Source organism: Zootoca vivipara, chromosome 2 (genome assembly GCF_965207765.1).
Source record: "Zootoca vivipara chromosome 2, rZooViv2.hap1.1, whole genome shotgun sequence".
NCBI classification, from domain to species: Eukaryota; Metazoa; Chordata; class Lepidosauria; order Squamata; family Lacertidae; genus Zootoca; species Zootoca vivipara.
The window spans coordinates 69370673-69385219 of record NC_142584.1 but is presented as its reverse complement, the minus strand read 5'-3'; the positions used below and the strand labels follow the sequence as shown (position 1 = coordinate 69385219).

The 14547-nt window shown below is 43.5% G+C and overlaps 1 protein-coding gene across 1 annotated transcript in view; it reads left to right on the top strand.

The window, feature by feature from the left end:
- Positions 1-14547, top strand: part of CACNA2D2 (calcium voltage-gated channel auxiliary subunit alpha2delta 2) — a 525358-nt gene that overhangs the window by 479648 nt on the left and 31163 nt on the right. Inside the window, exon 22 of the mRNA XM_060271531.2 lies at positions 1968-2044. Coding sequence (XP_060127514.1) covers positions 1968-2044 — 77 coding nt within the window. The remainder of the gene's footprint in view (positions 1-1967; positions 2045-14547) is intronic.

Genomic DNA, 14547 nt, shown 5'->3' with positions numbered 1-14547 from the left:
TGGCATCTCTTCATCGAAGACCAGGATGCTGCTCAGGATGGTGTCTAGACAGATACATGTTATTGGTTGGTTGGTTGGTTGCATTTATATCCCACCTTTCTTCCAAGGAGCTCAAGGTGGCATCCATCGTTCTCCTCCTTCCCCATTTTATCTTCACAACAAGCCTGAGCCAGCAATGATGGGTTGGTCCTTAGCTGTCCGATACATGGCTGCAAAACCTGTACTATCAAGAATCTTGATTTACATCTTAACTTTCATTATCCACACCTAAAAATAGTAAGATTTGTAAAGAAATGATTTGCGGAGGAGGTATACTTTCTCACCCTGTATGACACATACAGCTGTCACATTTTACAGCTTTACTATTCCACTAGGAAAAACCAAATGAATACTGTCAGCTTTTTAAAAAATGTAAGGTCTGTTTTTTATGTTCTTGCCATTTGATTGTGCTTTTCATAATCCTATGTGATGCTTACATTTGTGACAAAAACCCAGCAGTTGGCAATAATATCCGTTATTAAGCTGGTATAAAGTTTTAGGCAAAGGAGCTTTATTCAAAGTGGAGACATAGTGGGGCAATGATATAATGACTTTCTGAATAATTTTGAAGAGTTACTCCCACATGTAAAAGATTCATGAGGCTGGATGGATAGATAAATAGACAACTGGAATTTAGTAGCAAATTGCCTTAGAGTATTTTCCATACCACTCATTTAATAATAAACTCTAGTGCTAGCAGAATGGAATACAACACACGATTAGCAGAACCTATCCAAAACCAATGGGGTGTCAGACAATCAGGCAAAAATAACTATTCAGTGACAGTAAGTGAATGATGGCCGTCCAGAGAAGAAGTATTGCAGAATCTTTATCTTGATGGATCCATTGAAAAGGTTTAAGCATCTTTGTTCTTGAGGAGCTGTGCATTGCACTGCATTGTATGCACACCCATTGTTATAAGACGTGTAGAAATGCAATATGGGGAAAGGTAAAATGCAGCTATTTCTAATGCACAGTGCCCTTCTCAGTTAATAATAATGTGTTTTAAAAGAAATATGCTTATTTTTGTGCATTTAAATTATGACAAAAATTAGAGAGCTGGCCTACTTTAATGGTAGCTCGATGCATCGTTTTTTGAGTGTTTGGTGAGGCTGCCACCTAGTGCACCGTTGTTTGTTGCAAATACACATATTCCCCAGGGATTTCCTAGTGCAGTTGATGTTGACATTACAGTATAAAGTGCAATAACTGTTTGGCCTATTTGAGACAGAAGAACCTGTCCAGCCCAGCTACATAATCAAGGGTCCTTCAGGACTTCTTATCCTAGAGTTGCTCTAAGACTCCCACACTCCCTTCAGCCCCAGCCATCATGCCCAATGGTCAGTGATGTTGAGTGTTGTCGTTCAAAAACACATGGAGGGCACCAGATTGGGGAAAGCTGCCCTGAAGAATAGATGTACAGAATTAGAAACGTGCCATGTTTGTTGTGCATCTCCATATATTTTCTTAATAACTGTTGCATAAAAGCTTTGCTGGTCTTAGGGTGAGTTCTGTATCTGCAATGGCCAATGGAGCCCATTATGAGGAAGTGCTTGCAAGCCCTAGCTCCTTGGAAACCCCCGACAGAAGTCGATGCCTGTGCTCATCTTCTCTGTGTTATTACCCGGTATCTCTTTGGCTCCACTGCACCCCCATGACTCAGTTTGCGCCTCAAATAAAGGTCCAGTTTATCCACCCCTTGGGAAGGTGATACTTAAATTACAGCTATGCTCCATTCCTGACAGATCCAAAGGTCAATAGCTCACTAAAATACTATACTGGGTGGTCAATATATTAAATCCCTACTCTTGTTTTTGCCCATGTCTTCAGCCATCAATTGCTGGAAACTATAGAAACCATTATGTGCCGAGCTATCACAGCTATTCCAGAAACACTATTTTTCTCTTTCTTTCTCTCCCCTTTACCAGCCTTGGTTTGGTCTTGCCACACTACAACACGTATTACATCCAAGCTATCCTCAATGACCAGATTCTCCAGGTGAAGTGTAAGTAGATACTTCCCTTTTGCTGTTGGCCTTTCGCGTGCTCTGTGACCCTGAACCCACCAGCTAGCCTAAGGATGGCTAATAAGAGAAAACAAAGTGCCAGACTCACTTTTTACAACGTTTATCAAATGAAAAATAAGAGCAACCCTACACATAGAAGAAGAGGAGGTTTCGCTTTATTCCTGGAAGAATAACGCAGGCTTCCCAGGGATGTGAAGATTTCCCGTGATACTTTGCATAAAACAAACTAAAACCTTTAAAAAACACCCAGGGGAGATGAGGTTGAGTTGCTGCTTTAAATGCTTTTTATGTACCAGGTGATAATTCTGTAGCAGCCAGTTAATTTGAAAGCTGGGAAAGTTTGCATGTTTTGTTTTGTTTGTTTCAAGCCATTTTTATTTTTATTTTTATTTTGGATTTATTTTTTCCTAACTAATTTACAATTAATCTGTGTACTTGTGTGTTAGCCTACCCTTGTGTGTGATCCTGGGCCCTACTCTCTCATCGCAGGGTGGGATGGACTTCCAAGGGCGTCTCTAACATCCTGCTCTGAGTGATTCTGGCTGCGTCTCTTTTTCTTCCTGTGTTTATCCCTCTGTCTCTGTAATCTCTCTCCTTTCTCATCTTTTTCTCTCTTTCTTTTCCTTTACCTTCTGTAAGTCCCATACTCCACACACACACACACACACACACACACACACACACACAGCATTACTTGTAGTTGCTCAAAAATTCATTCATAAAGGAGTTCCTTACCACTTGAATAGCAGATTTTATGTTAAATTGTGCCAATATCTTCCAAAGTGTTTCACTTTTGATAACTCTGATCTGGTTATCAACATGTTAGCTTTTATTTAAATAAAGTGTAACCCATCTTCAAAAAAGACATTGAGGTTGCGATTCTGTGCACACTTACCTGAGAATAAGTCCCATTCAACTCAGTGAGGTTTACTTCTGCATAGTATTGCACTGTAAAACTTTTTTTAAAAAAATCCATAGGTGGTTTTCAACTATGTTTTACTCAGAGTAGAACCACTGAAATTAATGATCATGGGTAATCTAGGTCAGTGGGTCTAGCAGAGTAAAACCTACTCCTATGTTGGCTGTGTTTGTCTCTGAAGGAGATTCAATATAGGAATCATCCTAGATTCTGGACTTTACACTCATGTTAAACTCAAAACATGGACTGAAAGTTAATTCAACAATTCATGATAGTCTCCGCGAGATAGCATATCCCACAAACACCTAGAGCAGAGGATGCCTTTTCTCCCTGGTGGTTACTCTGGCAACTGTGTTCTGAGTTTTATGTCCAGAAGTTACATCATCTCTTTCAGAGAAGGGCTGCTATACACTGTGCAGTATCAGCTCCATAACTTTCATTCTAAATGGCACAGTGGTTGTTCGGTCCCCGAAATCCACTGTTGACTGATTCAAGCTCAGCAATGTAACCAGAGAGAAAGGATCTGTCAGTATCACAACCAGACCAGGATGGTGGCTCACCGCAGAATTGGTGCCCAGGGCTTAATGTGCAGCTTTAGGCACTTTTTATGTTTCCTTTCTCAACAGCACTGTCTCGCCAGAGTGATGCATGCTCTAGATAGCTCCCGCTTGGACTACTGCAATGCACTGTATGTGGGGCTACCTTTGAAGGTGACCCGGAAACTACCATTAATCCAGAATGCAGCAGCTAGACTGGTGACTGGGAACAGCTGTCAAGACCACATAACACCAGTCTTGAAAGACCTATATTGGCTCCCAGTACGTTTCCGACCACAATTCAAAGTGTTGGTGCTGACCTTTAAAGACCTAAACGGCCTCGGTCCAGTATACCTGAAGGAGCGTCTCCACCTCCATCGCTCTGCCCAGACACTGAGGTCCAGTGCTGAGAGCCTTCTGGCTGTTCCCTCGCTTCAAGAAGCCAAGTTACAGGGAACCAGGCAGAGGGCCTTCTCGGTAGTGGCCCCCGACCCGTGGAACTCCCTCCCACCATATGTCAAAGAGAAAAACAACTACCAGACTTTTAGAGGACATCTGAAGGCAGCCCTGTTTAGGGAAGCTTTTAATGTTTAATAGATTATTGTATTTTAATACTTCTGTTGGAAGCCGCCCAGAGTGGCTGGGGAAACCCAGCCAGATGGGCGGGGTATAAATAATAAATTATTTATTGTTGTTGTTGTTATTAAGGCACAATCCCACCTAATCTGGGACAGCCTAGAGTAGGTACTCACTGGCTCCCTTAGAAAGGTAGGACTCTGCTTTACACCAAGTCAGACCGTTTGTCCATCTGACTCAGTACTGTCGACACTGGCTGGCAGTGGCTCTCTGTGGTCTCGGACAGGGGTGTTTCCCAGCCCTATCTGCGGGCACCAGGGATTGAACCTGGAGCCTTTCGCTTCCAAGGCATGTGCTCTACCACTGAGACACAGCCGCTCCCCTGAATGTTGTGTTGAGTTTAACATACAGATGCGGTGACATTTTCCACCATCGCTATCACCTTTGGTCCTTCCAGAACCACTGCTAGTGGCTACTCCTGCTCCACCACCTCGTCAGAAGGTCACCCACACCTTCTAAGCAAGTTTTCCATTTCTTCTTAAAGTGGGCATATAGTTTCCCTCCATGCAGCATAATTTGAGGAGGAAGGGCAAGGCCCAGTCTTTTTGGTTGTATTTGCAAAAGAAAATGAAGGAATAACAACAACAACAATAGGAAAAGGACCCCTGGACAGTTAAGTCCAGTCAAATTTGACTATCGGGTGCGGCGCCCATCTCGCTTCAGGCTGAGGGAGCCGCCGTTTGTCCACAGGCAGCTTTCTGGGTCATGTGGCCAGCATGATTAAACCACTTCTGGCACAACAGAACACTGTGACAAGTGCCAGAACTCATAGAAAATGCAATTTACCTTCCTGCTGCAGTGGTACCTAGTTATCTACTTCCACTGGTGTGCTTTCAAACTGCTAGGTTGGCAGGAGCTGGGACAGAGCAATGGGGGCTCATCCCGTTGTGCAGATTCGAACCACCAACCTTACAATCAGCAAGCTCAAGAGGCTCAGTGGTTTAGACTGCAGCGCTAATAATAATAATAATAATAATAATAATAATAATAATAATAATAATAATAATTGCCAGGTCTTCTCTCCACAAGTGGTCTGTTTCCAAGGTTCCTCCACCTGTAAGGTTCTCTTCCTGAAGACAGTCGCACCCACACACTTCACAAACAGACCCAGGCTCACCACACACTCGCCTTCTCCTTTGTCCCTTTGTTTCTTTCCTATTCCCTCTCTCTCTTCTCTCTCTCTCTCTCTCTCTGTATGTATCCTTTGTTAATCTTGAATTTTGCATGGTCTGCTAACTCAGTAAGAACATTTCTATATCAAGACTGTTGCAAACTGTTTGCTACTGAATTTCATTTTTTCTGTTGGTTATATAATATATATCTATTTATCTAGTTATATCTATACATTTTTTATTATTTTATTACTGTGGCCTTTTTATTGGTACTTTTATTATTCTTTTTTAATTTTTGGTTTCTTTTTCATGTCGTTTTTGCAAGAGGTTTCCTTTCAGTATGATTATGATACACAATATTTTTATTCAAACAGCCATTGAATAAAATATTGTTTGTACCCCCTTCCCCTTTCCACCCAACCCCCCTTTTTTGTTTTCTGTTTTTTGTTTGTTTTTTCTTGCTTTCTCTCTCTGATGGATTCACACAGTACCAAGCAAATTGAAGGGCAAGTATTTTCAGTCTTAGACCACTCCCCTTCCACCATCCCCTTCTCCTCACCCGTGTCCAGTACCCCCACCCGTCACTCCAAACCTTCACCGTTCCCCCTCACCACCTACCCGGCCTGCTTGCCCATTACCTTGCCCGTTTGCCACGCCTAACCTTGCAAACCACCACCAAACTGTTCCTCCCCGTCTCCCGCTCCTCCACTTCCTCCCCTCAAACTTGTTCACCCTTTTTTTGAAAGCAACATGTCTTGTTATGTTCATAATAGCTTCACCACTACTGATCTCCCCACTCCTTCCCTGTGCATTGCTCAGAGACTCAATCCGTTTAAGACGAGCCAACTTCATATGGAATTGTTATGTTTGAATTCAATAAGGTTTTTTGTAGCTAGTTTAATATCCTGCTCTTCTTTCTCCCTGCAAAAAATGCCTCCCTCACGCCCTTCCTTCCCTTCTCCTCTCCTGTCTCACGCCTACCCTACAAATCTTCTTCCCCTATCCTTGTCCCTGTGCTTTCCTTCCTCTTGAAGACAACTCAACCTGAATGGGACAGGGCTGTGCAGAGACCTTCAGACTGAGAAGTGTTTGGAAATGGAGTCGAATATCACTTCCACGAAAAAATGTTTAGGCTTCTTGAGTACTGAAGCAGCAGGGAAAGTAGAAATCTCAGACAGGTCCATAGTGTGTGTAGCGATAGAGGAGGACTTCCTTTGGTCTGCATTTCCAAGCAAACAGACCAAATTCACACCTCCTGGATGAACACCCAGATCAGGACATCAGAGTCCTTAGAATTTTGCAGGACAGGTCTCAACTCTAAAAAAAAAAATGTACAGAATGCATTAAAATAAATACTTTAGGATAAAATGTGTGCCTTAAGATAAATAGGGGTTTAAAATGTATTTTGTGATCAAATACTATTTAGGAACATAGTTGAACACATATTTAAATACCAATTTTCATAAAAAACCTTAAAAAATTCACAGATGAATTCACAAATGGGCTGGGCTGGACTAATGAATAAAGGAATGTGAAATTGTCGTGGGCCCATGCCCTAGCTACATGCAGATCAAAGTTGTTTCCTCAAAAGACACAACCCTCGCAAGATGCAGCCAGCAACAATAGTTCGTTAACAATAACTGTCCCTTAGCTTCCCAGTGATTTCATAGATAAAGGGTACAGAGTGAAGATAATCTACTAAATTTGATGTGGTAATTTTCTCACAAAGGTCTTGATTCAGCACCTTCAGAATCCAGTTGCAGTCTATCCGGCACCTTAGGCTAAAACTGCTTTGCATCCTGTTTTGCATTTTGGGGTTTATAGCTAGAGCCTGGGTCTCCATAGATTTCTGTGTCCTCCTTCTCTTGCGGGTCAAGTCCTGATAACTGCAGAGCAATTGCACTTCACTTTGAACACAGGATAGAATCTGCTGGTCATCTTTCCCAATTATGAACATGAATATGTGTACATGGGACATTAAGAAGCTTTCCACGATAAAATTCCAAGGCCACTGTCTTGTTAACCTACATTGAGGCAGACCCTTTAGAATGCAGGTGCCACTGTTATCAGGGTTCTGTATTGCTAAATAATGTGCTCGGCAAAGATGGGGAACCTGTGGCCCTCCAGATGCTTTGGAACTACAACATCCATTTATCCCTGACCATGGGCTCTGCTGGCTGTTGGAGTCCAGCAACATCTGGACAGCACCATCCCTGGTGTAGAGGAATGTGCAACATCAGCATCCACTGCAGCACTTCATCCAGCTATGGCACGAGCAGAAGAAGAAAAAAAGAGTTATTAAAGACTGCTCCGTAGCAAAAGCAAAATATTGACAATGGGGAACAAAGGCACCCTAGAGCACTCCTTATGTTATGGTCTGAGGCTGTTTGCACATTATCAGATTAAAATGCAGCAAGGTCTCTCTTTTCCCCTTTTTGCTACATTTCAATGTGCATTTGCATGTCGTCGTACCCATCAGTGCAATTGGATGCATTTCCAGGTCACCCACTGCCTGTCCACATCAGTGGGCATGGATGTCTTCAGTCGCCTTGGATTGAAGCTGGATTGGGAGAAAACACATCCAAATGCAGTGTTTCTGAAGAAATGGCAGGATAGATGTGGATCCTGGCTAATGCCATGGGTACACAGCTTCATAAATCGGTGGTGGGAGTGCCCTAGGGTGCAGAGTAAGCAGAAGTGTGTACACAGCCCAGGTTACATGAAAGCCATGATTGGAACTCTGGTTTTGGCAAGGGCAAAGCAGAAACAGGGACCAACTATCCTGTCAGGTATTCCCGGGGTTAAAGGTCCTTTAACGTGGCCTGAGTTGGCAAAGTCTGTGCGGTGAAGAGTTTGCCATTCACACAAAAGCAAAATGAATTGAATATGGAGAGCTATCTTCATGCATATGCTGCCCTTTGATCTTCTCAGTCATCCCTGTCACTACCCAAGGATACATGCATTCTTACAACCTGGACCAGTGGATCCAGAAACACAAGAGGTGTGCCAGTAAATAGAATTGGGGGGTGGGGGGGGTAAGCATACTGACTATTTCATCCATTTACGTTTTATGCCTTAAGGTGCCTAGCAGTTGGGAAGGTGTGTGCAGATAGACATAAAATAAGTGTTTGCCATAAACAGAGAGTGGAAGGAAGAGACACTGTTCATGTATGGGTAGCTGGCACATTGCGGCACCAAAGAGTTATCAGCAGGGACCTGACCTCAAGAGCTAAGGTTCTGTCTGTCGTCGTCAGCCCTGTTCTATCAGCATTGAGCTGCCTGTTCCCGGTGACCCTGTAATGGCAATGCTGATGGAATAATTACTTAGTGTTTTTGTATTCCTTTCCTCTTCCTCCTTCCATTGGCTTGTATCCAGACCCTGCCTTTTAGTCCTGTTCGAAAATAGCAGTCCAACCTATGGCTGTGCTGCCCTGACAAAGGGCCACGTATGTCTTGTAATGCATTGTGGGATATATTGGTGGGGGAAGGAGAGGCGTTTTAGTGGTCTCACAATCAATGTCTTTATATGGATATGCTTGAACAGACAATTTGCTGCTAAGACAAATGCATAACTGTGGTAAGGTTGCTTGGACGGTTATTTAAAGTGAGTGGGTGTCCTTCAGAGGAAAGCCTGCAACAGCTATCCCTCATTTTGTTTCAGCCACAAGAGTGGGCTATGTAGTCAAACCAAAAGATGTTCAGATTGCTGAATGAAGAGCTAAAATACTATGATGCTACACGCTAGGGAGGATATACAAAAATGAGCAATAATTTTGACTGCTACTGTTCCTTCCATAGAACTAAGCAAAAATCCTATAAGCTTATTTAGGGTGACCAGTGTGCTTCATCTGTATCACCTTCTGGTTAAAATGTTGCTGAATTGATAAGATCCTCCATTGCTCTAATCGTCAAAGCAGAGCACTATAAATCTCATTCACTTTCTCGGAGTGAAAGTGGTGAACACTGTTGAAGTGCAGAATGCTAGGAGAAGAAAGTCGAAGTTATTCATATAAATCAGGGGTGTCAAACTCAAATTCATCGGGGGCCGCATCAGCAGTTTGGTCACCCTCAAAGGGCCGGTTGTGTCTATAGGACTATGTGTCCACTCTTTATTATCATAAATTATTGTCACTGCATTAAATTATTACTGTTTTTTGTAATAATGTAAGCTCATTCCCGCCCCCACGTGGATCACATTCCTGCATCGTGGCGCGTGTGTGGGAGGGGATGTAAATGAGGGAAATCTGTGGGGATCGACGGCTTCCGGGGGGGGGGCTCAACTAAACCTTCAGCAGGAAGGAGAAAGCCACTGCTGGGATTAAAAACCTGCAGATGGAAAGAGGGCTTCCCTCTCCCGCCCTGCGCACACCCAAACCCTGCTAGGCAGGATGCCACACGCTGCAACCCACCCCATGCTTTGGAGAGGGGCAGGAACATGCGGTGCAGTGCCAACTCCCTGCTTTGCTTTTGCATCCTCCCTCCTCAGCGCCAGAGTCCCTTCCCCTCGCGCTGAGGGAGGGCAGCGGATTTCCCGAGGAGGAAGGCGGCGGCAGCCCCAGCGGACGTGCATCTTCGCCTCAGAGCTGCTCTTCCCCCCACCCGCGCTGTTGTCGTCTTCGCCGCCGCCTCTCCCTACCGGGACTGCAGGCAAAGGAGGCTTGAAAACCTCCCCCCCAAAAAAAATCCCCTCCCACCTACTCAAACCGCGAGGCGACTCCATCTGGAGCCCTACATCACGAGGGGCTGAGAGGAGGCGGCGGCAGAGTGGGAAGAGCAGGAACCCGTGCGGCTATGCGGGCCACATGACGAGGTCTGGCGGGCCGGATTAGGCCCCCGGGCCTTGTGTTTGACACCCGTGATATAAATAGTTTTCCCTTGAGACGTTAACATTCAGTTGTACAGATTTATTGGAGGCAGTCTTCTAAATATTCCTCCCCCCCCCTTAACAATAAAAATAGCGAAATTGTGGTTTTTTTGTGGGGGGGGGGGTTAAGTGGATTTTTATGTTAGAGATAATGCATATTTATGTTAGAGATAATGCATATAATTTGCAGCACAGTTAGATAGTGGTTCCCACACTCTGTACAGCAGCACTTCAGGTGTGGTGAAGGACATAAGCAGACAGGCTCATGTAGCATGAAGAAAAAGTGTGCTAAACTGTGTCTTGGACCTCAGGCAGCTGCCCAAAAGCACACAGTTGCATTGTATTGCTCTAGGCACACTGTCAGCCTCTTTGGCTGCCTGAATCCTTTTCCTGCTCCTTTAGGAAAGCTGTGCAACAGGATGGGGAACCTATGACCCCTCCAGATAATATTCAATTATTGGCCATGCTAGTTGGAGCTAATAGAAGTTTGCATCCAGCAACAACTGGAGGGTTCCCTATTCTTGCTGCCCGGGGTTATTCTGCATATATATATATATATATATATATATACCCTGTTTCTCATATTTTAAGACATACCCATAAAATAAGCCATAGCAGGATTTTTAAGCATTCAAGGAATATAAGCCATACCCCGATAATAAGACATAGTGATAGGTGCAGCAGTAATGCCGGCCGCGGCAGGAGGAGGAGGAAAAAAATAAGACAGCCCTTGAAAATAAGTCATAGTGGTTTTTTTGAGGAAAAAATAAATATAAGACATGTCTTATAATATGAGAAACACGGTATATATATATATATATATATATATATATATATATATATAGTTCAGATACAGAAGAAGCAAAGGTATTAAGCTTTTAGTTGAACTGGGGAACATTCAGCCCAGTGGAAGCTTCAACAGCATTGATTGTGTGGACCATTGAGGAATCTTACTGGAGCACATTCCAGACCGGCAGAAGAAGAGCAAGTGTGAGAGACTTTAACAACTACCCACCTCCAGATTCCCATCCAGGGGGCTTCCCTCTCCACCACAGCCCTGTGAGTGACAGCAGAAGTGAGTCAGCTGGGTTGAGTGTCCAAACCCCTCCATTCCTGTGCTCTACAAGGAAGAGCCAGCAGGTACCCCAGGATGCTCTGATGAGGTGCATCTCCAGAAGGGACCATTCAGATCTGAGGGCTTTGCCAGAGGTAATACTCCCAACAGGTTGCCGCTTAAAGAGTGGTGTCAAAGGTGATTGTCCCTTTAGGTCTTCCCTTAGGGCTGCTCACTGAGCATGGTTTGGCAGTTAATAATAATAATAATAATAATAATAATAATAATAATAATAATAATTTTTATACCCTGCCCTTCCCGGTTCAAAAACCCGGGCTCAGGGCGGCTAACAACAAATTTAAAACACTTAATTATAATATAACATAAAAGCAGCATAAAATACAGTATAAAAGCATGAATAACGATAAAATTCAAGTTCAAGAATCAATTTGGGGAAAATCCATCCAATAAACATTAGATAGTCACCAGGGCTAGCTGGCTAAATTAACCTACGTGGGCCAGCAAGAAGGCCAGGGGAGAATTAGCTGTGGGGTCCCACAGCGGGTAATCTTCATAAAAGGGGGGAGGGGGGAAAAGAAGGGAAATAAAAGATCAGGCTGAGTTCAAATTAAAGGCCAGGCAGAATAGCTCTGTCTTACAGGCCCAGCGGAAGGAGGTTAAATCCTATAGGACCCTAGTCTCATGGGACAAAGCATTCCACCAGGTCGGAGCCATCACTGAAAAGGCCCTGGCCCTGGTGGTGGATAGTCTGACTTCCTTAGGGCCCAGGACCTCTAAACTATGGTTATTCATGGACCTTAAGGTCCTCTGTGGGGCATACCAGGAGAGGCGGTTCCATAAATACGAGGGCCCTAAGCCACAAAGGGCTTCAAAGGTCAAAACCAGCACCTTGAACCTGATCCTATACTCCACTGGGAGCCAGTGCAGCTGGTAAAGCACTGGGTGAATATGCTCCCATGGCAGGGACCCCGTGAGGAGCCTCACTGCAGCATTCTGCACCCGCTGGAGTTTCTGGGGCAGTTTCAGGGGCAGCCCCACGTAGAGCGAATTAGAGTAGTCAAGCCTAGTGATGACCGTCGCGTGGATCACTGTGGCCAGATCGGGGTGGGAGACCTAAGGACCAACTGCTTAATATGGCAAAGATGGAAAAATGTTGCCTTAGCTGTTGCCGTAACCTGCGCCTCCATGGAAAGGAAAGCATATTCATTGGGAATGCTTACATTTTCTCTGATTAAGATAGGCATTCGACCTTCGTCTGGACTGAGCCCATCCAATGATGGCTGGTGATATTTTAGTCAATCACATGTACCACCAGAAGTTTATCCAGTAAGAGTTGGTCATATTCCCCATTGGTAATATCATTAATATCTTCCACTATGGTGAGAATAAGGTTCCATTGTTCCTTTGTGGTTACTCTGATTAATTCTGTAGCTCTCCAGCACTTTTTTTTTTATCCTCACTTGGCATTATGCTATATTCCTTAGAAGGGTTTTTTTAAAGTTAAGCCATTAATTTAGATTAAATTCTGGTGTGCAGTTAATTCTGTGTCCTCTTATGAGCTGTCACTATCCTGCTGCCAAGTGTGGAGTGTTAATTAATTATTGCTAATTGCTACTACGCTGTGGAGATGGTGATTAGAGCTCAGATGTGCCTGGCAGAGGTAGATGTTTGTGGACCAGGGTTAGATATAGGGGAGCGGGGAGATCTGCTAGGTTTCCATTAGTTAGACAAATTCAAGAATTTGTGTGGTGTGTTTTTTTAGTTCTCTATTGAGGCCTTTACTTCCAGGGAGCTCAGTCACCCTTCCAAAGATCCTTCATTTGTTTATTTTAAAATACCAGGTAAGGCCAAAATAATATAGATACCATCCATGCTAGGATAGGGGTGAATTGATAGGGGCGTCCTGGTATTATGTAAGCTTGGTTTGATGAGGCAGTGGGTCCTATTGGTCCAAATTGCTTCTAGCTGGGTATTGGAGCAACATAAGGTTGCTGGATGGGGAGCAATGTTTGCTGTGGTCCATAAGGATTCTATCTCCCTTTCCTGTATCAGTTGTGGCCCATCCCACTACATACCTGTTGATTTCTCCCTGTCCATTTTGACTGATGAAGTAATATTGGTTGAAATAATTGCATGAAGGTTTAATTCTTCAGGGCAAGACGATGATAAGATCATTGTTGGAAAAGTGTTCTCCCTTATATTGGGGGATTACAAATTATTTTATTTTTTTTTAAACATACTTTTTATTAATTTTACAAAATACAAAAAAACAAAAAAACGGTACATACTTAAACCCCTTTTCCACCTCCTTCCTACCCACCCACATGGGTCCTCCCCTGCCACAGAAGTATCCCATGTTTGTGAACAGTCAGAAATGGTCCATTTTATGCTTGGATTTCTGTCCTCCTCCCCCTCCCCTGACCCCAAAGCCCCCCCCTGCCACCAGGGAGCTCCAGCAAACCAGGGCAGTACGCAGGAGGACATCCATCCAACCATCTATTGTTATACCAAAAAAAGAGAAAAATAGAAATAGGAAAAAAAGGGGAAAAAGAAAGGGCGAAGAAAAAAAAGAAAAAGAAAAAAACAATACAAAACAGAAAAATTTTTCTTGCATTCATAGTTGAAAAACCATATTTTATGGGCTTCCCCTCCCCCCCTTCCCCGGTTTTCATCCCTTTTTTATCATCTGCAACAGTTTCTTACTTTATAAAAATACACCTTTGTATCTTATACAACTTATAAATCAATTGTTAACATTTTCATCTAATATTCAAATCACTGAAAATTCAAACTCCCATTTTCTCTTCCCGTGCCTAATTTTTTTTCTCCCTCTATAAGCCTCCATATTTTCACATTTTCCAAAATCCATTCACTTTTAAAACTATAACTATTCTCAATTTAACCTTACATCCCCGATTACCGGCTCCACCCCCCCCAATCCAGCAAATTCCAAAATCAGCAGACCAGTTATAAACCTGTTAATCCATCCTTATAATCACAACATCACTTTCCCTTCACCCCACCCCCTGTTTACAGTCTCTTGCCATCCAGGTCACCATACAGGACCCCTGAATTTCTTCTCTTCTCTGCATATTTTTTCCTTCTTCCCTGTGGGCGTTCTGGAGTTCCAATAATACCAATCGTGCCCCCCTCAAAGACAGGGCACTCCATCCAACTTTTTGTAGAGTAGAGTCATCATTTTTTTCATGGTGTGTTTCATTTTGTGTTGAATCATCACAGTCCTCATCTTCATCTTTTCCTTCCCCATCATTGTCATTCTCACATTGCTCTTTTTCAGTGTCAAAAGCTTCATCTCCTAGAAAATCATATTCCGCCATCA